Below are 25572 nucleotides of genomic sequence, written 5' to 3'. Positions count from 1 at the left end.
AGAGGGAAGCAGGGCCCCCCTCCTCCCGCATGACAGGCATGGCGCCAGCCGGGCCCAGGTGGGCTGGACGATTGTGGGGGGATTTACAACCCTTTTTGGGATCCCTGACGGAAAATAACCTTTTTTTTTTTTAAAAAACAAAGTCAAGTCGTTGAAAAACCGAGAGGCCGGGAAGACGGTTAGGGCCCGCACCCCACCTCAGTCCTCCCACACTCAGTCCGCCCCGCCAGGGGGCAGCACCGCCGACCCGGGGACGGGCGGGCCCCCCCGAGACCATAGAGTCGCCCCTCCCCCCGCCCCGCGGGCGCTTGTCATTGAGGGAGCGGTGTCGCGCGAGCGTTTCCTGCTCCACCCTGTTCCCTCTGCCCCCCCGCCCCGTCTCGGTGGTGGCGCATGCGCGCTGGGAGGGGGCACCTGAGGGCGAAGGGGCTCAGCCATGGCGGCCTCCATGATCTGCAGCCGGGTGTCGGCCGGGCTGAGGGGCAACGGCCTCCGTGCCGCGCTGGGCACCGCCACGGCGAAGGTAGCGGCCGCTCGGGAGCGGAGACGGGACGGAGCGGGTAGGGCCGGGCCAGGCCTGGGCCGGCTGGGGTCGGGGTCGCCCCTCTGCGAAGCGACGGCGGGAGGAGCGGCCGCCTCATCCCACTACCGCCGCCGTCCTGCCCTGCCCTGTCGCGGCGGCGGGGCTGGCAGCCGTGTGCTCGGCTTTGGCGTACGTCCCCCCGCAGCTGCTGTTCTCGCTTGCGGCACATCTTCCCGGCTTGGTTCCCTTTTCCTTGTTTTGCAGACCCACTCACGTAACTTGCTTGGAAATCCCAATGTTTCCAGCTCCGTTGTCACCTTACTCATACGAGGGGTCGGGCTGTGCCAGTAAACGCTTCTTGCAGCTCGCATCTGCCCAGTCTTTGCTTTTGTTTCCTGTGAATGGCTTTTCGGGGTATGGGCTTGTTTTTGGCAGCAGAACCCCTGGAAAGCAGTGCAAACAGAAGAACTAGGGAGTCTGAAGCGCATAACTCTCCCTGCGACTTTCTTCTTCTTCCACATATGGTGGAAGGTCGCTTTGAGTTCCCCTCTCATGTTACGCAGAGCCTCCCGTGGCCCAGCTGGTCGGTCAGTGACAGAAACAGCAGCTACAGCGGTCAGCACCTCTCAGTTGGGTCTCACGCCAAGGAAGGGGCCTCCTGTTTGCAGAAGGAATCCTTGTGAGATTAAATAGGCTCTGTGGATTCGCTAGCTTGAAATGCCGTAGTAAAGCTCTTGCATTGTCTGCGTGCTTACTTTACTTAAAATGAAACGAAGCCTTAAAAATCCAGTCTTATTAGAAATCTAATGCAGAATGATTTTTGTGGTACTTGTGCCAATGGTGCATACTGAAAAAATAAAAATAAATGCAAAATTTTGCTTGTCTCTAGGTTTGTTTTGTAGTCTTTGTAGTTTTACCTTGAATCTTTCAGTGCCAATCTGTGTTCATGGACTAGCTGAATTCAGTAGGTTTACTCTTTCATGTATGTATAAAATTAAGGTCTTGTCCCTATATAATGAAATATAAAAAATGCACCAAACTTTTTTTTTTTACTTTTGTTGCTGATAATTTTCTTGTTATGAAATACATTTACTTTACAAGGTATCCTTTGGAAATCTATGTCATCTTAAAAGTCCATGTATAGCTGTTCTTTTTAAAAGGGCATTGCTCAGTACCACTTCTGATATTTTATAATCAAAATCAGTTTCTCCCTGAATTACTTTATACAAAATATGTATCAGAAATTCTTGGAGTTCTGTGCATCAGTTTTGCAGATGAAATTAAGACTCACTCCACGCTGGAACTTCTTGGATTGAATGATACGCATGTTATATTTTACTTGTTATTTGAAATGTTAAAGTTATTTTACACTTTTAGCAACACTGTGATTCAGTGTAGATGTTTGAGATGGGTCATAGCTAGTTTTTCTAGCTGTTTCACTATAGTCATATGAAGGCTGAATAATCTTTTCTGTAGCAAATTAAATTCACCATGTACAACCACTGAAGGTGGTGTAACTTAGTTTCTGCTGCCCTTCCTTCCCAGGGCTTAGTCTGGTAGACAGAGGCAATCTACCAAAGCTTTTGAATGAGCCTATTCTATGTGCTTTTCTCTGTTCTCTTATGCTTCCAAAATTCCTCAAGGATCTTCTCCCTGCAGATATATTCTTTAAAGTACTTAAATACTAACTAAATACTCCAGGGTGTTTCAACCCTGCTGGTCCTTGTCAGTGCTAGCAGCTTCACCAGCTCCTTCCTGCTGCCCCAACAAGACCTCACAAAACCCAATACATGAATGACTAATGCGGAAGGGTAATGTACAACAAGTGTAGGATTAAGTGTTAAGGTGTTTGCATCGGTACACTAAACTTCACTTGTTTAACATGTCAACTTTTTTTTTAACCTAGACAGAGAGGGCAGTTTTTTGCAACACAGTCATGTTTTTTGTTATTTTTGTTTTCTTTTTCTTTTTTTTTTTCTTTTTTTCTTTTCCTTCAGGTACTGGGTGGAGGTCCAGGAATACTCAATAATCATGGATTTCAGGTGCAACAACAGCAACAGAGGAGGCTGTCGCTACATGAATACTTGAGCATGGGACTGTTGCAGGAGGCTGGCATTTCTGTTCCACATGGACTAGTTGCAAGGACGCCAGACGAAGCTTACAAAATAGCAAAAGAAATAGGTATAATATTAAAGGGAACATATACAATATAGGCATGGGATTGATACAAGGTGTTACTACTTTTTCTGTCTTTCCTGGTAAGACATTTCTTGGAGTTCTGAATATACCTTCTCTTTAAGAGAGCCTTTCCTGTGAAGCACCTTTCTTGTAGATTTGGGTATTTACTTTGGAGCTGACATTTTCTTAATTTGATGTTTTCTAATGCTTAAGATTGCTCAGTGCACAAGCACACAGTGAAATCAGTTAAGTGACCTAGTTTTAGAGACTCTCTCAGTTGTGTATTGAGACTTGTTTATGAAGCTAAACTATGTCCCTGAAATTCCAGCGGAGAAGGACTTGATCCTACTTCCATTAAATGCTGTGAACGTATATTTCAGGCACCATCATTCCCATAACCCAAATGCTGCAGAAACATTTCCTGTAACTTGTGAGTCTTGTTTAGATGGAATGGGGCAGTTAGACTACCTAAACTTCTTTGAGATAAGTAATAGACTCTACTTTGTGAAAATCCTGGATTTCTTTTTGCTGTCAAGCAAGCTTGGAGGAAATCTTGTTTGAAGAGCTTCAGTGGTGGTGGCATGTAAGATTTCTGTAGTCCAAGATCTTATATAGAACAGAAGATGCAAAGCATACTTACTGTTGCAGAAGAAGAGTAGAATCCTGTTCCTTTGTGAATGTGCTATTCTGGCAGAATGCAACTACTTCATGCAGGAGGGGAGAACTTTCATGGCTTGTACTTATATGCAAAATTCATGGCTTGTTGATGAAAAAGCATCCAATTTCCTTTCTCTGGTGCTTAAATGCTTTGTTTAGAGTTGGGCTTTAATTTTGGACTTGATCCTGCATATTAATTTGCCACTTCACCTACTATGAGTCTTAGTAAAATTTTTTGGTTTAATTTGGATGTAATACAGAACTCATCTTCTATCGTTTGAGGCATTAATACTGACTTTTTTTTTTTTTTTAGTTTAAAGCTTTTTCTCCCCCTGGAAAAAATGTAGTAGGCTTGTCACACATTTTTAATGAAGGACATTGCTTTTCTTATTCCACTCTTACGCAAATGCCTAAATCTCTGTTCACCTCCAAATGGATATATTTGTAGTAATTACTGGGGTTATAGGTTTTGTTGGATTTATTTCAATTTCATGTGTAGATTTAATGCAAGAAATGAGATCTGAAAAAGGTAATTTTTTTCTAGAGCAACTTATACTGCTTTGTAATGTAGAAAGGAATTGAAAAACTGCTTTTCCTTCAGATCTGATGTCCCAGCAATTCAGGTATTGTCTGCCTGCCTTCTTTGGCTTGTTCCCATTAGAGAGCAAATGATACAAAACTGACTTCATTAGTATGAAAGAAAGGTGTTAAACTACTTCTGTTCTGACAGTGGTTTAAAATTCAGAACCTCACCTTCTCTTATGGGTGAGCTTGTAGCGTGATCTAAACTCCACAAGTTGGGCATATCCTTTTGCTTACATTAATATCTGTACAGATCTCTGGCTAGTGGCAAATGAGACAACCTTTGCCTATGGCTGTTTAATAGACAGAGAAACTCGAAGGTCAGGATTCCTTTTTGTTCCTTGTTCAGAGAGGAGTCCTGCAGCAAAGTAGGTGTGTCTGACTGCTGGTTTATAGCTCTGTGACGTCATAAGTATGCCTTTTATCTGGAGTATGTGACCCTGTGCAATATCTTGGGGGTCAGAAAAAAGAACTTGTGAAGTGTATGAGTTAGCATCCTTTAGTTAGCTAGAAAAAAGGAATTCAGGGCTTCTGATTGTCAGCGATATACTTTAAGTTGGTGTGTATTTGACCGTATGGCTTTCTTTGGTACTTGAGATGAAGAAGGGAAGACTTTCCAAAAGGAGAACACACTGAAGAAACTTGAGTTTTTGAGGTATTGCACAAACATTGTCCAGAACTTATTCTGAATGATGACAGATTATCCTTTTCTCCAGTGTTTTGAATTTCTTTGTTATTGTAGCTATTTTTCCACTAGTTTTAATTTAGTATGTACTTAAAAAAAGCCAAACAAATCAAATCTTGAGCAGAATGAAAAAAAAAAAATCTCACTTTTTTTTGTCGACCTGCTCATTGTTTATTTTTGTTGTGTAAGAGTTGTTGCTGGTAGATAAGAGATTATCTTTTGCTTCTTTTTATGTGTGAAACTGGTGTTTCAAATGTTTGTCTAAACCATTACAAAGATAGCTGGTAATGCTGCTTGTTCTGTCTCCCTAGGACTGATCCACATGACCCTGATAACCTTCAGTCAGAAACCTGCTCTCTGTAAACTTGAGTTTGTCATTGGATTTCTTTTCTTTTGCAAATACCTCCCTTCAGTTAGAAATGGGTAACGTTTTATCCCAATGTATAACAAATAAAACCTTCTCATTAACAGAGATTATCATAGTTTAGCTGTGGCTGTAGCTAAATCAGTGCAACCCTGTTGTATGAACAAAGCCAAAGCTTAATCATACCAAGGATTTTTGTCACTGCAAGGTAGCTAGTGTGTGGTAGAATCAAGCTGAGGTATACGAATGTTGCAGTTCGTTTTAGAGCCTAGTTATCTTGAGGTCTGAAGTTAGATGAAATAGTCTGGAAGCCAGAAAGGTTGCTTCGTCTCTACCCTCCCAGTCTTTCTTGTACTAAATATTTTTTCTGCTAAAGACCAAAGTGTCCTAAAGAGACCAACTTGTTTACCTATATGTGAAGTAATTTTGAAATGTATGTGAAGTAAAATACAGTATTTGAGCTTGCATTTTTTCTTCCCTACAATGTTTTTCTTATATTTTTAAAGGAAATTGAGATGTAATTAGATGCTGTGAGCAACTTTTGAGCAATTATGACAGATCAATTACAGTTTGAGTCTTAAGAAAGAAAAAACTGAATTTTTTTTGCCTTTTTAAATAATTTGATTTCTGCTGCAGCTATCAGATTTCTTAAAGTGCTATTCTCACCTCAGATTTCTGTTCTAGCTGGATTCTGCAAACGATTATTGTTTTGCTTCTATTTTTTGAAAAACTTTAATGTTGTGTCATGGGAAGGTTGGCCATTGTAATTATTACAGCATTGGTTTGCATAAAGCTTTTTCTTTTCATGTTTGTCTGGCTGTTGAGAGTCATCGTTAGCATTTGTTACTTACCACAAGCAACTTTTCCCCTATAAAGAGCCCTCCCTCTCATATCAAGTAATTTGTTATCATATACTGGTTCATGGAACTGTTATGCTTTTAAAATAACTGCTACTGAGTAATTCAGTCCCTGGGAGTAGATTTGGGCCTCCTGTAAATGTCACTACTCACTTTTCCTCCAGTAGTTCACCGTCTCCATTCAAGACCTCCAGATACCATTTATGCCCCGCTGAAAGAATGCATTCTACTCAAAGCTGAGAGGACTTGTGTCTGATGAGGTCTTTAAAGATTTTATTGATTTAAAAAAATAAAAAAAGAAAAGTATTTTTAGTGACGTGGGCTTTGCAATACGTGGCTTTTAATATGTTACATGAGTGTCTCACTTAAATTTTGAAATAGTGAGCTGAGTAAGTTCTGTTCCAGAGTGTTGATAAGGGGTTGCAGTATGTCTTGGTGATTGCCTCTAAGTTTATGGTTTACTTTCAGCCTACGCGTACATTCCAGCTAGCACTGTGACTCGTGCTGATTCAGAAGCTGATACGCATTTGTTACCAAGCACATGACTAATGAACCTAAAGACTGTTTCTTGAGGAACAGGTGCTTCATCAGTGTGATAGCAGATAGCTCAGCAGAACACACTCTTTGAAATGTATAGCACTGCTGTGTGTTAAGACAGCATCTATGAAAGTGTACATATTGCAGCAACTGAAGTTTTGATGCTTTCTGACACTTTCCTCTGTTAACAGTTGTGTGGAACGGAGTGTCGTATTGTATGCCTGTAGAAAAGCCTGCTTTTGTTTTATAGCATATGTTTCTATTCATGATGATTTGAGAGGTAAGACTTCTGAAGTGATTAATATCTTTAAGCAGCTTTTGTATTCCAGTAGTTTTGTAGGATTTTAAGATGGTGAATCCTATGGCTTTATGCTCATTTTAGTAAAATAAAAAGCTGTACGGAATAGGAGGTATTGAGAAAACTGAGTGCATAACTTTTTACCTTTCTGCACCAGTTCTTGAAAGGAGACTGAAAGTAATGGAGTATGCGGCTACTTTTGCTATTGCAGTTTAAGAGATCTGGTCCATCTCCTTATTTCTGTGGTTTATAAGGAATGATCTTTTTTGGTATGCTTTCTACAGAATGACTCCAGTAATCAGCTTGGCTGTATTCCTGCAGACAGTTCTGTGATTAATAGATGTTTCTTTTCAGACTTTTTAAGTTCTTTTCAATGTTGTTATTTCATTTTTCTGTCTGTTGCTTAAACATACAACCGGCATGTCTTTTTTAAAAAAAAAAGTAATGCATAAGGCCAATGGAATCCTGGGCTGCATAGGGAAGAGTGTGGCCAGTAGGGCTGCATAGGGAAGAGTGTGGCCAGTAGGGCTGCATAGGGAAGAGTGTGGCCAGTAGGTCGAAGGAGGTCATTCTCCCCCTCTACTCTGCACTGGTGAGGCCACAACTGGAATACTGTGTCCAGTTTTGGGCTCCCCAGTTCAAGAGGGACAGGGAACTGCTGGAGTGAGTCTAGCGAAGGGCAACTAAGATGATTAAGGGCTTGGAGCATCTCCCTTCTGAGGAAAGGCTGAAAGAGCTGGGACTCTTTAGCCTGGAGAAGAGAAGGCTGAGGGGAGACTTTATTATGGCGTACAAGTGTCTAAAGGGTGGGTTGAAGGAGGATGGAGCCAGGCTCTTTTCAGTGGTTCTGGAGATTTTCAAGACCTGCCTGGATGCAGTCCTGAGTAACGTGCTCTAGGCAATCCTGCTTTAGCAGGGGAGTTGGACTAGATGATCTCTAGAGGTCCCTTCCAACTCTGAAACTCTGTGATTCTGTAAACCTGGTTAAAATTATAAATAGATTTATTCATCTCAGCTTTGATTTAGCAAGAAACCAAAGTTTAGTACAACATGTGCAATGATTTTCTAGTAAAGTAGATTTTCTAGTATAATTTCTAATGATTTTCTAGTACTAGTAAAGTACTAGCTTTTACTTTATTAGCTCTTCAAAAGAATAGGTATTCCAGACACTGTGGCACAAAAGCTGGGGTGGTTTTCTCCTTAGTGTATATCTCACCTTCCCTGGTAGTCTGTGATTAAGTTGTTTGGTTTTTTGTTTGGTTTTTTTTTTTTCTTTGTTCTGTGTTACACTGAAAACCCACGTGTTGTTTTTGTTTCTAATACTTGTTGTTTTGCCATTGTCAGTTTTCCCTGTTTGTGAATTATCTGCTGGACTATGTTAACTGATGTCTTTTAGGTTGTCTGTAGAGTCTGGAGCTCCAGAGTGTTTATTCAGATGCTGTAGGACGTGGATGATGATCTAAGGTGGCAAACTTGTGCAGAAATCCTCCAGGTGTTAAAAAATGCCTGCTGTAGTGGTCAGTGTTAAGTAGGTTTTTTTTCCAATTATGTTCCTGCTTACCTGGTCAAAATCTGTAGATAACCAGCAGTAGTAGTCTAGAAACCAAACATTTACTTGAATTCTGGCAGACATTACTTTTTTGGCCTCTGAAGCTTACGTTTTGCTTCAGCCTTTGCTTTCTTCTATAACACTTCACTCCTTTGAAGTTCTAATATCAAAGCATGCTGTTGACAATAATTCACTAATTCCAGTAACTTGTCTAACCAGCAGTTTCAAATTTTGACCACTGTATTTTAATCGATTAACTTAACCTATTGCCAAAACCAAATCTGTCTTGTGAGTTTATGAAAAACTTGATGCAGTTGATTAATGTCAGGAAGTATATGTGTAGAAAATAATATTTTGTAATAGCAAAATACCTGTTTGCTTTCTTGACTGATATGGTCCATTCAGTGAAAGTATGAACATTCCTGGCACGTAATTGTTTCAGTAGTCATACTTTTGATTTACATACAATACTTCTTCTAACACTCCAAAGTTTCAGATGCTCAAAAAATGTAATTTTGAAGTTAAATTCTAAATAACTATACTTATTAACAAAATGCAGACAGTATACTCTGAAGTCATTCTCTGCCTGTGTTGGCAGAGTTAGGGTCAGCATACTCTTTATGTTGAGAATTCTGTTGATAATACATGGTTAGTTACAAGCCCTTCTTTTCCCTTCCTAATTCCAGTAAATACAACTATATTGGTTGTACTTAGAGTTTTTATTATATCTGTGCAACAAGAAAAAAACTGATTTGCATTATAAATGGGGGGTACTCTTTCTGGAACTAAAAACTTTTAAATGCCGAGTAACTGAAGCAAAAGTTGTGGGTCTCTGTCTCTCTCCCAGGGTAAGCTTGCAGTTGAATGGTAGTTGAGAACTTGGTTGGCACTTGTGTTATTAACCTATCACTACCTTTTACTATTGACTGTTTTGTCAGAACACATTAGACTTACGTAGTTATCATGAAGATGTTTATAATATGTGGAAACCAGAACTGCTACTACAGTCAATATTGAGCAGAAACGTGGCAATTAAAGAGATTTGACAAAAGTTGGAATGGAAACTTGTAAAGCAGAACATTTTAAAGTTTGTCTGCCCTAATCATCAGATTTTCTACTTGCACGGAAAACTTCAGAGATACAACAGAACAAGCCTTCTTGCCTTTTAATAAGCTTGTCATAAGATTGTATTTTGCATAGATCAACTCATGCATGCAAGGAGAAAGAGACCTTTCTCCCAGTTTGAAAGCTTAGGTTATGGAATCAGAAATTATTCCTTCCAATAAATAAATATTAGTAATGCTAGAAATAAAGATAGGGCTGTTTCCTGGCTGTATTACTCTTTCACTGTCTAGGTAATAAACCATTGCTGAAGGTGAAGCCTGTAGTGGTAGTACTGTATAGACATTTTTTGTCCTGAACAGAGACAGGTGATAACTTAGCGTTCTGCCGATTTCAGGCACCTGTTCTCATTGATATCTACTCTTTATTTCCTAAACATTTCCTGATTCTTTTCAAGCTGTTTTACTTAGGTCCTTTTTAGTGCTAACTGCCATTAATATGGAAATGTAGCTCTTAACAAATGCTTGTTCTGAGTTTTGTGCATTGGTCTGTAGCTTGTTAGCTGTTCTAAAGGCTTGTTGTTTTATTCTAATGCCCTGTGTTAAGGCTTTACAGTTTGTTACTGCTGCTGAAAGCAGATGTCCTGCATTCTGTCCTGCTCACTTCAGTGTCCCTGTGCATGTGCTTTGTCACACGGTGCACACAGGCTTGCAAAAGTACTGTCTGCTTGGATTAGCTTTTCCCTTCAGTGGAGCCACTCTTCTGATATCCTTCAAGGCATGGTTGCACAAATGCTTGTGCTGGCACAAGAAAAGGAGACTGGAGTGAAAAGCTGAGGACAGGAGGCAGGATAGGACTGCTGCTGTGGTGTAGTGTTGGCTGGCATAAACTGTCCTACCTTTGTGTGTGAATACCTGCTCTAGGGCAGAAACTGCTATTTTTTTATTGAAACAAAAGCCTAGCAGTATTTCAAAGCAGTGTAAACAAAACAAAAGTGTAGAACTGTTAATACTGAGTAGAAAACTTATGTTAGCTGCTGGTTTCTAATTTTTTTCTTGTGTTACTGCATATCAGCAGTTCTCTGCTGTGTCAGATTTTGTGATAGTGCTGCAGCTGTAACGCTGCAGATGAGGTGTGTGACCAAACATTTCTGTCCTCTAGTTTCAGGGTCACCTTAAATAGGAGCTGTAGGTAAAAATGTTTATTGAATAATAGATTTTCTGCATGGGTTAAGTTAAGGTTTTCTTGGGATATGTTATCTTAAATTTTGTTTCAGGTACATCTATGCAGGTTAATTGCTTGTAAACATAACTGATCAAATAACCCTTGAAGTGTTATGGATTTATGCAATTAAATAGCTAGTTTGCTTGTAGTGCTGTAGGAAAACAAATTACAAATTATTAATATCATCCTCATTTAATGTCACAATTAGGATATACTTTTGCATAAGTGATAGTCCAATAACATCTTTGTTATGGCCAAAACTGATTGCGAAAAGTTTAAAGTTGTTTCTTACACACTTTTTTCGAATGTCTTTACACGTTGCCAAAGTGTAATCATGCATAATAATTAAATTCTTAAGAAATATCCTACGGGATCAGGGCAGTGGTGCATCTAGCTTAATACTGTACCTCTCATGGTGGCAAAAGAACATGCAAAGGAGATTGTTAGCCTGGCTATTTTTTGCAGTTCATACCCCTCATTTCCTCCCAGCATTCATAATTGTTTTCTTAGGAATATCAGAGGGAACATCTCTGCCCAGTTCCTTTTGAATCTCCTGTTCTTCTTTCATGCCTGTTGGCAGGCTTCACCATCTTCTGTGTAAAGAAGGGTCTTTTTTTCTTGCACCTTTTTAAAACCGACTTCCCTTGGTAGGTGGCTTTGGTTTTGCCTGGTTTAGAGCAGGAAATGGATTCTGTGATGTACATGTAGTTGTGTGTTCTGGCTCTGTCCCTCACCAGGTATGGCTAAAGACTGTAATCATGTTCTTGCTTTGTTTTCCTTTGATAGATTTAAAGTGCCAGGATCTTTTAGTCTCTTCTTCTAAGGGAAGCTCTTAATTTCAATGATCATCCTAGTAACCAGTCTTTCCCATTGAAAATTACTTTTATGAACACATCCAGAGCTAAATGTAATGTTCCAGCTGAGATCTTACCAGAGGTTTAGTTGGCATCTGGTTTTGACTTGTAGGAGATGAAAAGTAGGGTGCAGAAATAGGACCCTCTCTTCTTAACCTCCTAGTGGACTGTAAGATAAATCTCTCAGTCTTGATTACTAAGTATATCAATTCTGAATCTCTGCCAGATATAAAACTTCCATAGAAAGCTCAAAATAGTATAATAATGTTGTGAATATTTTAAATCTTAAATACCTGAGTCACTTCAGAGCCTTGTGAAGGAGCCCAGGTGGATTCTCTGTGAGCAAGGGAGCAAGTGTGTTTGTTTGTTTTTTTTTTTTTTTTCAAATCTATTCACAGAAAAGAGAGTGTTTTCCTCTCTCTTTTATACTAATGCTAAAAGTCATACTCCTCCAAATTTTGTGATTGTTTGTACGTACAAGGTAAATTGTTTTCAAATGGATGGAACTTTATTTTTAAGCTCGTATGTGGCTTCATTTATCCATGAAGCTACTATTTATAATCTTATTCATACATGAGGGTTAGTGTTTCTTAAAGCAAGCTTTGTACTTAAGGAAATTGTATAAAAGTTAAGTCTTATTTTGCATGGCTTCTATAAAGCATGTTAACTTAATGTAATTGCCAGAACTCGGTAGCTACAAAAACTAGTTATCTTCAGGAACTGAATTAAATATTAGATAATAGATTATAGTAAATCAACATGTACTTGTGTGTTTATAACTGTCGTGCTTCTTGTGCCAAAGAATTTCATATCAGTTGTGATTTCAGAGATCTGTTGTTAGGTAGACAGCCAAGAAGTAAAATCTACAAGTAGCTAGTTGGGAGTAGTAACTTGAGCATTCCCTTCACTTATAGCCACCCTAGCTTGCAATATTATGTAAGGTTAATTTTATCTGGCCAGGCAAGATGCAGGTCATAATAGGAATCAACACAACTTTTTTTGTCTGCCATAATCTTTTTCGGTACGCATTGCAGCTAGTTTTGCTCAAGTACTGTAATTTTTCTTAGGCTTTTCCATGGTTGCTTTTTCACATCCAAGAGAACAGCAGGTTCTTTCTTTACTTGGAAAGACCAGAGTGACTCAGTTAACGGTGGCTTGAGATGGGATGTGCTGCACAAATGTGAATAGGGCAGCTCTTAACATCTTGCAGTCTAGCTGCTCTCTGCAGTGTATTCAGTGTAATTGAACTTGAATAACAACTTGGGGCTTTGTTTTTCTTCCTTTATCACCTTGAATGACTTGAAAGACAAAAAGCAAAGAAAAGAGTTCATCAATGACACCTCAGAATATCGTTTGATTTTGATTATATTCTCAAACTTCAGTTTTTAAACCCAAATGCACTGCCCCCCCTACCTAGAAGAATATTTTGCAAAGGTTTTTTTAAACAGTTAAAGCCAACTGAAGGGCTTATTCTGCCTACTCTGGGAAAGGTAGTGGATTTACTTAGGCCTCTGACTTCTGCAAAGCACTCAAGCTTATACATCAGTGCTCTGCTGAATGGAAGCCATGGTGGACCTGAAAGTTCACTTGGGTAAGTGCCGTAGTTACATATCATTGCTCAGAAGATAGTGATTACAGATATATGGTATTTGTACTTGATTGAGGAAAATCTTGGATTACAGTGTGTCAGATACTCACTTTGATCTTGTTCATAGTCTGTGAGATACTAACCATTTCTTACTGGGTGCTTAATCATTTGTGATTCAAACACGTGTTAAAGATAGATCAGAACACTCAAGTATCAACACTTTTGGATACTAACTCGCCAAGGTTTGTTCACAGAACAGCGTAAAGCTGCAATTTGTGGATGGTTCAAGACTTTTCAAATAACCTGTGTGAGTTACAATACAGTCTTTGATTCACATATTTGTCTTTTGAATCGGGGGGGTGTGGGTGGAGAGGGGTGGGTAAAATGAAAACAGCCTTTATTATTCTACTTGGGACAATTTGTTTTAGTAGTCACAGATGACAAATTTTTGGGTTTTCTTTCATTCTAGGTTCAAAGGATCTTGTGGTAAAAGCACAGGTTTTAGCTGGTGGTAGAGGAAAAGGAACATTTGAAGGTGGCCTCAAAGGAGGAGTGAAAATAGTTTTTTCGTAAGTTGTTTCTAAGTTATCCAACCAACTGGAAAAACTTAAAAGTTTCACATTATGAATTAAACCTATTGCTTATTTTAAAATCAGTTTTTTAATTATTAACCTTAAAATAACAAAAATTAGGTAAGTTTTTTTTTTATGCTACCTTTGTTTTTCCAGCAGTTTCTTTGTCACATTCTGAGCTTCTTTTATTCTAGTCCAGAAGAAGCAAAAGATATCTCCTCCCAAATGATTGGAAAGAAGTTGTTTACCAAGCAGACAGGAGAAAAGGGCAGGATATGCAATCAAGTATTTATCTGTGAGCGCAGATATCCCAGGAGAGAATACTATTTTGCAATAACAATGGAAAGGTCTTTTCAAGTGAGTAATATTAGAAATAGAAGTAAACTAATTAACTTGTTATAGCTGAATTAAAAAAAATGACAAAACTGTTTACTGTACGGGTCACTTGCTTTTGAAAATCAGAAATATACATGAGCTAAATTTCGTTTCCTAGTATCTCTGACTATATGATTGCCTTAGTGTTTAAATGCTTTAAAAATGTAATGCTACAATTTAAATTTAAGGAATACCAAATGAGTATCGGTAGCCCCAACTGAAGTTCAGAGTCATTATGGCCGATGGGTGGAATGAGGGGGTTATATTCATTTTGATTTTAGTTTGCATGTATCTACCAGATGCTCATACTAGAGTGTAGTTTAAAAATACAGCTATGCGTGTGCATGTGCATGTACACAGTATTTAAGTATGTCAAGGACAAGATAAGTAAAAGTCTTTTGGAAGAGCCAATGGTCCTGGATAAATCAAACATCCTTTTTCTCCAGTGTGTGGAGGTTGTTAGAGGTGCACAAGTGTGTATCTCAATTTTGAGTGTGCTGGTAGCTTTCTTATGCCAATACTCTTCATCAACTGGTAGGAAGATTTTGGCCTAGTGGTCTGTATTCAGAGCTTTCATGAAGGTGAAAGCCACAGTCTCTGCTGCTTGTATGTTCTGAATGTGTGGGTGTGTAGTTTTTTAGGCTTTAATTCAAATCCAGTTACTGAAATGTGTCAGTGTATTTTTTGACAGGCTAGTTAGTGTTCTATTATGGAGCATAGAGCATGAATTCCTAAATAACTTCAACAAAGCTAGGGTAAAGCAGATCTTGGAACTTTATTTTCTGAAACTCAACAAAAACAGAGTTTGATCTATCCAGATGCTAAAGAGTTTGCAGAGGCACTGCTTTTGGTAATTAGAGGAGTATCTCTGGCATGAGTATGAAATAATTTTCTGTGGAGGAATTGGGAAACTAGTCTTACTGTTTTATTTTTTTGTTGCAAAATTAGTAGTTAAATGTTGTATTTGTTCCTTCCTCTCTGGTGTTCTTTCTGATAGGAAAGTATCAGTTGTGTAGGGTTTTAGTCCAATTATGTGACCTACATTCAGTTGTACTCATTAGAGAGCAAGGAAGATGCAAACTTTACAGTATATGCCCCAGATTTACCACAAGGTGGCATTAAAATACTGCAAATGGCTGGATTTTATAATCTTCATATTCTCTAAGCAATGAGCAAGCATCCTTATGGAAATAAAATTTACTGTAACTGATTTAAGCAAATTAGATAAAGAAGGGAAGCATATTTTCCTGGCTTGTTCTTGCTCTCATATAAACAAATCTATTTGTGTATATTGAGCATAACTGTGGGTTATTGTCTTTTGATAGGGATGTGCTTTGTTTTTACTGCTGACTTTATAAGTCATGTTTCTAGATGTGCTTGTAATGTGCTGTAACTTATCTGGGATGCTTATGATGAGGAAATGCCTTTCAAAAGAAGGAAGTGTGAAGATTGAACAGCACACTGTGTATTCCTGATGTTGTTGCAAACCTCTTCCTTTAAGGGGAGGGGAAAAGTCTGTAAAAGAGTCACTTGAAAGTGGAGCTTGGTGTCTCGGGTGTTATTCACCAGTAGGGGCAAGACTTCTTATGTTTTGAGCGAAACTGTTCGCTTCGGTCAATTCTGTGGAATGATGAATTATTTTTATAGTGTGTTTATAGCTTCCTGCCTGTTCAGGATGTCAGTATCCAGAAATGTGCATTGTGTTGAACCTTGCTATTAGATGTAGGATAATTCACCATCTACATGTTTACATTCAGAAGGATTGTAATGGGAGGGGAGTGGTGTGGTTGTTAAGCATATTCTCTGAACTAGTGTCACACTTTCTGTATTTAATTGTCAACAGTTATAAGGCTATTTAATGTTTATGACCTATGGGGATATGAAATGCTGCCTTAGTATGCTAGCTGTCATAATCCACGCATGGGATTTTTAAGTTCCACAGTAGTGAGTCCTTGATGCTTTTGTTGAGACTTAGATAGCTTTTTTAAAAAAATCTCTGCTGCAAATGTTACTGGTTCTGGTTTCTTAATTTCTTTCATTATTGAATAATTGAGTGCTATTTTGTCAGAACTCTGTGACTTACATTCAGTGATTGCTATAGTTAATTGAGCTTTGTGATGCTACTGAACAGGAACAGTTTGCAGTAATTTTTCACTACGTTCTGCAGACCTAGATTTGTCCTTGGAGTTGGAGCAAGGCGGATGAATAAATGAGTGCCTTGCATTTGATGTGTGTTTGTGTAGGGGTGAGTGGAGAAGAGGGAGATGAGAAGGCTGTTCTTTTTCTGTTGACAACCTAGAGGATAAAATGAATGTGATTACTAAGTTGAATCTTCCTATCAAAATTTAAAACTAGTATGTCTGTGTTAATTGCTCTGTTGCTACAATGTATACAAAGTAAAGTTTTCCTTGTTAAAAGAAATTGCACCCAACACACACCTTGAAGTTTAGAAAGTATTATTAAATGGCTTTATGTAGATGTATTCAATAGATAGTATCGTTCTCCTCAGAGTATACAAGTGAAATGCCCAAATCAAAAAGCTTCCAACTAACAACAAGGTTTTATTGCTGTGATGTATCTTATGGGAAGAACAATTGTGTGGTGTAAAATTACTTACGCTTTTTTTTTTTTTTCCCCTTTTTGTTCTAGGGTCCTGTGCTGATAGGCAGTTCTCAGGGTGGTGTTAATATTGAAGATGTTGCTGCAGAGAATCCTGATGCGATAATTAAGGAACCCATTGATATAGTAGAAGGCATAAAAAAGGAGCAAGCTGTTAGGGTAATTGTTAATGTGGAAAAGTACACATTAGCGAGGATGGGAGGGTTGCTTCTAAATTTTGTGAAGTGTGCATGCATTCAACCTGCTAAAGGTGTCTTAAACCCTTTTGACATTTTGAAACAGGTATGAACTAGATATTTAAGAATTTTCAGGTGATAGTCAATGTAAATCTAACTCTGCATGGCAGTGCTTTATCTAGCTATTATATAGCTTTGTAGAGGCATATGATGATGACTTCTAACTAGTTCTTTTTTAGGATAAGTGTAGTGTTTTGTATTGAAAACAATCTTTTCAAACCAAAGAGTTATTTCTTTTCCAGAAAGACAGGATAGGTTCTACATCTATAAATTCAGTTGACACTCAAATAATAGCTAAACTGGGACATTCCTAATTTGCAACTAAATCAAACCCCGAACGTCAGTTGACCAATAACCAATCTTTTACTTTCAGCTTGCTCAAAAAATGGGATTTCCCCCTAATCTGGTGGATGAAGCAGCTGAAAATATGATCAAGTTATATAATCTGTTTCTGAAATATGATGCTACCATGATAGAAATAAATCCTATGGTGGAAGATGCATCAGGAGTTGGTAATGTTTCTTCTTCATATTCTTCATGTAACAGCTTGACATTTTTGTAAATCTAAGTTAGTTGCTTTGCACTGCTAAAACTTCAGCTGTATACAGCAAGAGGACTTAGCATTAACATAGTATGTTGAAAAACGAATTTAATAAAGCATATTAGTGGGTCTCTTCAAAATTCACGAATTGAAATTTGAGCCATCTTGTGTATTCAAATTTGGTACTGAAAAGGTAACCATAATAATAAAATGTTCTAGAAATCTCCTGCTTTCACTACTTGAGCATCAGAATGGCTGATTGAGTTTAATGTTTGATGTATTGAAAGACTATAGGTGTTTAAGTGATATCTTGATACTAGGTTTTTATCATATCCAGTTGCACAATAGTTGGTTAATGTTCAATCACAGCCAATTCTCCTCTCACCAAAACATAAATCTGTGGAGAATATTTGTACTTGAACTCAGGTACAAGAGTCTTAAATTTAAACATGAATGTAGCTCCTTCATCGAAGCTTACAATTACTCTAGTAATTGATTTTATTTTTTTTTTAAATAATATTGCTTAAATGAGCAGTATGGAGCAGTCTCTTCTGTCTGTTTCTTGTGCCTTGTCATTTTTATATCATCTGTAGTGAGGTGTAGAAATGAAGTCTTACATTCGTACAGACAGAAACTTAGTTCTGATGTAAAGAATACATTTTCCACCTCACATGCTATGCCTAACTTACTTTTGTATGTATTCTGACACTGTCTTCCAACTCAGATGTTTTTTTCATTGTGTTTCTGTGTGCTTACATGCATGTACATACACTATATATGTAATCTAAAAGCAGAAAACTAAGAGGGATTTTTTTAAATAATTTTAATTTTTTTTTAAGTTGCAGTGCAAACAAAACAAAGACCTTCTGTGGGAATTAATTTCATGCTAATTACTGAAGCATAATTTGCCCAGATTTATCTAACAGCTATTTGTAAGATGCTTTGTTTTTAGATTATCTCAAGAAATACAGTTGTCTTCCCTTTTTGTGCAGTTAAAGGGACGTAACTCATTGTGTGGGTAAACTGGAGAGAATCTTATATTTACATGCGGTGCTAAGTGTGTCTTTTCAGTAAACTGTTTCAAGTTTGGACTGCATGAGCTAGCTGCCAAGTTTGCCTTGACATACTTTAACATGTTCATGTAGCAATTGAGCTGTTATACTAGCATTAAATGATGGTGTTTTTTTTTTTTTCCTTTCAGTGATGTGTATGGATGCAAAGATAAACTTTGACAGTAATTCAGCATATCGTCAGAAGAAGATCTTTGATATGCAGGATTGGACACAGGAGGATCAAAGAGACAGGGACGCTGCAAAAGCAGATCTCAACTATATAGGATTGGATGGAAATATAGGCTGTTTAGGTATGTTCTATTTAATTAATTTTAAATAACCCAATGGATTTATAAACTGAATTCCTAAATGTTGTCTTTATTCTCATATAGTCAATGGTGCTGGTTTAGCTATGGCCACAATGGATATAATTAAACTTCACGGCGGAACTCCAGCAAACTTCCTCGATGTTGGTGGTGGTGCTACAGTGCAGCAAGTGACAGAAGCCTTTAAGCTTATTACCTCTGATAAAAAGGTGAGGGAAGAGTTGGCATGTCAAGATCCTGCACAGTGGTAAAACAGGCTATGATTTGAAAGACAATATTTAGTGTGTGTTCTCCAGAAAACATGTGTTTATAAGCATAGAATTAAAAAGGGGAAGAAATGGAGATAATAACTTGGTGCAAATGAAGAAGACCTGAAAACCTGTTGAATTTTTTTTCCCTTTTCTAAAAATAGGATCTTTGGCTGTGTACTGAGTAGACAGCTTTGTGTCCTCCAGTTGAAGTTACAGCTGTATTTCAACCTTTCCAGAAATCCTTTGAGTCAGGAACTCCTCCCCGCTGCCTGCTGTCTAAACTGATTTTTTTTTTTTTTTTTTTTCCTCTTGGGCCTGTTTTGCAGCTGGGTCTATTTTGTACATAGAGTTGTAGAGATGAATATTCACTGTGCTGTGCACAAACAAGTTTCTAAGGTACTAATTATACATAATATAAGATAAAATAACTTTGTAATGGGCTTGGAAGGGCATTAATGATTTATCCTATCAAAAGTTTATCAAAAGTGTTTGAATATTATTAAATTCATAAATTGGTTGAAATTGGAGGAAGAACCATCCCAGAAAGATAATTCAAGGACTGGATTAATGGCCTACCTAGAGATGCTTACCCCAGTGGGCACTGGATGGCAGTTTGGGACTTTTAAAAGAAAGAAAAATATGAAAAAGAGGTAACCAAAAAAGGTGAAAAGGTAGGAGTGACTTACAGGACCTGGTGATGGTATGCTACCTTTGCACCAGAATTTCATGTACTACTTGCTCATCTTTGGAAAGGGCCAGAAACGAATAGCAAGTGATGTTATAGGGGAGTTTGGTCTCTTCCCCATTGGAAAGATTTCTGTTAACAAATGCAGGGTCTGACATACTTTCCAAGAGTATTATGGAATCATAGAATCATTTAGGTTGGAAAAGACCTTTAAGATCATAAAGTCCAACCATCGACCTAACACTGCCAAGTCCACCACTAAACCATGTCCCTAAGCACTACATCTACCCATCTTTTAAATACCTCCAGGGATGGTGACTCAACCACTTCCCTGGGCAGCCTGTTCCAATGCTTGATAACCTTTTTGATGAAGAAAATTTTCCTAATATACAATCTAAATCTCCCCTCGCCCAACTTGAGGCTATTTCTTCTTCTCCTATCACTTGTTGCTTGGGAAAAGAGACTAACCCCCACCTCTCTACAACCTCCTTTCAGGTAGTTGTAGAGGATGATAGAGTCTCCTCTGAGTCTCCTTTTTTCCAGGCTAAACAACCCCAGTTCCCCCAGCCGCTCCTCATAAGACTTGTTCTTTCTTCACATTTTTTCAGCAAACTGCAGGAAAAGTGAGTGACACAGGCACAAACCACCTGAATTACAGAGAGAAGAGGAGAAGAAACAGGGGAGAAGCTGGGAGTTATTGATTTGGGACAAGTTCTTGCAATGCCAGTTGTCTGCTAATGCATGAGACGGGGTGTCCAAACAGACTTCTTAATATATCTTTCTCTTTGTGCCTTCCTTCAGCTAATCGGTATTTTATCAAAGGTGATTGTATCTGGGATTCCTGGTGCTGAAAGTCAAACAGCACCAACCCACTGGTGTCATGGTCTGCACTCTGGCTGGCACTCTGGGTTCAGTTCAGGGGTTGTATGGAACAGCCTTCTGAGGTGCCAGTCTAAGTTGCTTCTGCCCATTAGTAGTAGGAGCGAGAACAGCTGAGCTAATCTAATTCCCAGATAAGGAGAACCAAGCTACTGTGTATTAACCAGTTGCACATTAGTGTCTTTGTCTTGTTAAGTTTATTCTGTCCTCCAGGGCTGTCTTCCCGTTTTTGCTCCTACTTCATTCTGTCTTTCACCCTTGACTGTGATCTTTTTACCACTTATTTTCACCACTTGAGTAGGAAAAGATAGTACCTTAACCTCAGACTTAGTCCTCCTGAATAAAACATATTTCAGGTAGCTTACCTCCAAGCATGCTAGCTTTCAAGTAAACTGAATAAAGTGTCTTGTGTATGAGTTTTGTAAATTTTCTGTGTTCTTTAGCATGGCTTCTTCAGTATGTGGAGGTACTAGTGTGGAAGGTACCTCTGCTGGAGTAATGTTAGAAATGGAAAGATAAACAGTTGACAAATTAAGTTGTTAAATCGCTTTACTGAAGTTTCATCTGTTTGATTTGCTTAAAGAAAATCAACCAGATCTCTTTATTAATCATGCTCAGAATACTCTGAAGTAATGTACGGTGTTGGGTTTGTACGGAAAATGAGTGTCTTTTCAAGTAGCTATACAGAATACATACTGAGTAAAAGTAATGGCTGTTGCTTGCAACTTATGCTGGGTTGAAGGACAATGTGGAAGTTTCCTGGGACAGGCATTTTTGCAGTAGGGTTTTCCTAAAATAACTGTTCTGCTGCATGTGACTTTAGAACTGTACCATTGTTGCTGATGTTCTCTAGAACAGAAGTGTTCCCCGTCCCTTATTACACTTATGGAACTTGAATTTTCCTTAGGCTGAAAGGCTGAGCGGTGCTTTTCTCTGATGTGCCACTGGCCATTTTTAACGTGAATATTGTCATTGTTTCTGTAGGTACTGGCTATTCTGGTAAATATTTTTGGTGGCATTATGCGATGTGATGTGATAGCCCAAGGCATCGTTATGGCAGTAAAGGATTTGGACCTAAAAATACCTATTGTGGTACGGTTGCAAGGTGAGTGTGCTTCAGTACAAGTTAATATCTCTCTGTCCATATTGTCAAATTTTCTTGAGTTTAATATATTATGTAGCAAGTTGTCTGTAAGCTGATGACTATGGAAATATAAGGAAAACCTTGAATTTAGATGGTGAGGATTGGCAAGTTAATAAAAAGAGATTTCCTGCTTTTATAACTACTAGAGCTGTTGTTTTCTAGCTTTATTCACTAACTTACTTTTGGAACAGGCTTCCTAGAAAATATGAGAATACTCTGGTAGTAGTAATCTCCTGTTGAATAAGAGTGGCATTTTATCTGTTTCTTAAGGTACACGAGTTGATGATGCCAAAGCTTTAATAACAGCTAGTGGCCTCAAAATCCTCGCGTGTGATGACTTGGATGAAGCTGCAAAAATGGTAAGATAGGTGGTTATGAATATTCCTTTCAGAACATAGTGTTTTTTGCAGAATATTGAAAAGTTGAAACTCCATTAAATCAACTAAAAGTAGCTTAGGATAAATTGCAGTGCCAGTTATTATCAGGGCCTGAAGCAAATGTTTTACATATCAGTAAGTACATATTTTGTAAATAGAAGAACTATGCAGTCAGAAGCTATTATACCCCAGAAATTTCTGTTTGAGACTTTTTTCCTTCCCCCCACACTCCCATCTGTAAAGCAGGTTAAAAAACAGGTTTTAAGAAAACCACAAATATGTAAATGACCAGATCAGTTATGCCCCTTGGTAGGGGGATGGCTAAGAGCTTAGCTTTATTAATTGAAAGAAAAAACTTAAATTGAGATAGCTGAAAAATGCAATGTAACACTTCCTTTGATAGAGCACTATATTTCTCTGTGCATGATTAAAACCAAACATAGTTGCATGTCCTGTTGCCTCATAAGGTAGTCAGATACTCAGACTTTCAGACAGGTTTTTTGTGGGTTGGAGGTTTTTTTGTTTTGTTTTGCTTTGTTTCCTGGATTTAAAGCTCTGGATTGCTTGGAGGGTGAACTTGCTTAGCTTGAGAATACAGCCCTCTGTTTTAAGGAATAGTATTAAATCCTGCTAGGCTGATCAAGATTTGGTTAGGTCAATGGAAATCTTCCCTAGCAGTACATATGGGTCTTTAAACTATACTGCATCTGTGTAATATATCTTCTAATGGTCTAAATCTGAAGTTCTTAGCTGAATCATGGAGCCATGAAATGGAGTTAAAATTGGTTTTGTAATCTTAAATTGTAAAATTAATTGTAATTGTAAAAAGTGTATCTGTAGAAGCACTTTTTAAAAGGAGTATAGTTGTTTTTGTATGTTGCCCATAGGTAATTCCTTAAACAGATTTAGGTAAGATGATACCATGAGAGGGATAAACAAATGGATAAGCATAGATCAGAGTAATAAGCTGAGCATTTGAAGGAGTGATTATAACTAGTGATGTTTAAAGTATTTTTTTTCTACCTAAACAGTCAACAGATGTCTGTAAATTATTCTAGCTAACTAGTATTTTAGGTGCTTTTGAAGTTAGATAATGTGCATAAGAAAACCATCCTACAAATGTATAGCAACAGCGAAGATGAAAATTTTTGATCTGCAAAAAATTAGAGAGCTTCTGGTGGATTTTCTATCATGGGGAGACTTATAGTTCTGAAGCTTTTTTTTTCACTTAGTTATAATATTTGATTATTAACAATCCTCCCCTCCCCCCCTGCCCCTAAGATCTTGCTGATGATTCTCTGGCATTACTTTGCTTAAAAAAATTGGTCCAGCTCACCAAATTAGGGTTGTCTTGGTATTAAGTCTTTATTTTCTGTTTTTCAGGTGGTGAAACTCTCTGAAATAGTAAGCTTAGCAAAACAAGCTCAGGTGGATGTTAAATTTCAATTGCCAATTTGATCTGAGAAATGTCATGCCAGTGTCTAACATGTTCTCTGAAATACTGTGTTCTGTGGGATATTTTTCATTTTTTCGTGTGGAGGTTTTGATTGTTTGACAGGCGCACAAACTGAAGTACCTGGTCTTTAATGTTAACATTCAGAATGGTCAGAGTTCTTGTAAAAGCGTGTATTGCTGATCTTTAGTCTTTCTTAGTTGTTCTCAAGCCTCCAGCTTCTGCTGCAGAATGTCACTTGCAATATACTTCTGCGTTGTCCAAAGTAAAGCTTCTGGTTGAAAAATAATTATTCTGAATAAATTCTGAAGTTACTTTACTTGTAAATTTGTATTAGCCTTGGTTAAAAGTAAATATGACTAGATTATCTAGTTGTCCATGTGGAGAAATGTATTGAAACGGTATTTTATATTAGAGACAGTTGTACTTAGCAGTATAATGGACATGAGCAAACCAATCATTATTTATGAACAGGTGCATTTGAACTTGATCAGAAACATTTTTATTGAAGTGCTTCACTGAAGTGGCTGGTAACTCTTCTGGACAACGTGTTTAATCACTACAAAATATACTGTAGCACTTAGATTTTCACAATTTCTGGTCCTTATAAAAAAAGCATCATGCAGTTTTATATATGAACAAGCATTTACCAAACTTCAAGGAGACAGAATACATAGAGAATTAAAATGTCTATTGTACATCGCTAATAAAATTGTATATTAATAAAATGTCTCCCAAAACTTCTACTGCCTGGTTCTTTATATGTCACCATTTTGATAAATTGCATATATTCATGGACTAAACCATAATTTAAGATAGCAATCTAAAAGCTCTAAAAGGAGTAAATTTACAATAGCACATATGTTATTTTTTTTCCTACTTGAATTGCACTGTGTGATTAAAAACATGAAAACTCACTCTGTGTTGAAAAGCTTGGACAGATATCATACATATAACATCTTACTAAAGTGGCCATAACTGATCTCTGCACAAACAAATATGCATGAAAATGTTGCTTTTTGGGGAAATGTTGCTTCTACTAACAAATCTAGTATTAACCATTAATTTTTGTCACCTTACAATGCTCTTCATTTTGGCATTACATAGAACTTGGAACTTGGATGATGATCCATTTACCACTTAGTTTCCAAATCATGTTACATTACTGTTACTCATTTTTTGTTTGTGTTTTGTAGGGTTTTTGTTTAAAATGCTATTTGCTTAGCTAACGATAGCGTAGTTTTATTAGGAAATAAAGACGACTTGTCTACGGTGGGATTTCAAAGTGGGAAATCACATAATCATGAACTAAGGACTTCAAAGGATTATATGAAATGTGAAATAATATATGAGGTAGGTATGGTGATAAATGAAGAAACTTTAAACCAGTGTGGTGTATTTCAGTAGTTTTTTGGCATTACTGAAGAAAATCAGAAATTAAACTCAGTCTGAATTTAAACTGGATTATTTTCAATCCTAGTTGGTCTCTCACAACTGACAACTATGAGCTGTTGATCCAGCATGCTAAATTGGGCTTATGGGTGTGCTTGGAATTGTTTTTATTCAATGGCCTTGAATGGATTTGCAGAGATAACTAGTTTGAATAGATTTGTTAAGCATTGAGTATTTTAGAGAATATAATTCATTTCTAGCACGTGGGTTTGCTTTTTGTCTTATTGTTTTACTTTTAAAATCTGTGTGGAGTGATAATGTTCCAGGTTCATCACAGTATCACACAGTATCACAGTATGCTAGGGATTGGAAGGGACCTCAAAAGATCATCTAGTCCAATCCCCCTGTCGGAGCAGGAACACCTAGATGAGGTTGCACAGGAAGGCGTCCAGGCGAGTTTTGAATGTCTCCGGAGAAGGAGACTCCACAACCTCCCTGGGCAGCCTGTTCCAGTGCTCTGTCACCCTCACTGAGAAGAAGTTTCTTCTCAAATTTAAGTGGAACCTCTTGTGTTCCAGCTTGAATCCATTACCCCTTGTCCTATCATTGGTTGCTACTGAGAAGAGCCTGGCTCCATCCTCATGACATTCCCCCTTTATATATTTATAAACGCTAATAAGATCACCCCTCAGTCTCCTCTTCTCCAAACTAA

The 25572-nt window shown here is 37.9% G+C and overlaps 1 protein-coding gene across 1 annotated transcript; it reads left to right on the top strand.

The window, feature by feature from the left end:
* The first annotated feature begins 397 nt into the window (after positions 1-397).
* On the top strand, positions 398-24203 carry SUCLA2 (succinate-CoA ligase ADP-forming subunit beta). Its single transcript, XM_082491998.1, has 11 exons — positions 398-523; positions 2521-2704; positions 13428-13527; positions 13725-13887; positions 16555-16683; positions 17134-17272; positions 18503-18664; positions 18746-18888; positions 21479-21599; positions 21909-21997; positions 23399-24203. Exons 1-11 carry the CDS (start codon positions 437-439, stop codon positions 23471-23473), a joined length of 1392 nt encoding a protein of 463 aa, XP_082348124.1. The 5' UTR covers positions 398-436; the 3' UTR covers positions 23474-24203.
* Positions 24204-25572: the final 1369 nt, after the last annotated feature.

This window comes from Vanellus vanellus (assembly GCF_965231255.1).
Source record: "Vanellus vanellus genome assembly, chromosome: 1".
NCBI classification, from domain to species: Eukaryota; Metazoa; Chordata; class Aves; order Charadriiformes; family Charadriidae; genus Vanellus; species Vanellus vanellus.
The sequence above is the reverse complement of the archived record's forward strand: the minus strand, read 5'-3'. Positions and strand labels throughout refer to the sequence as shown.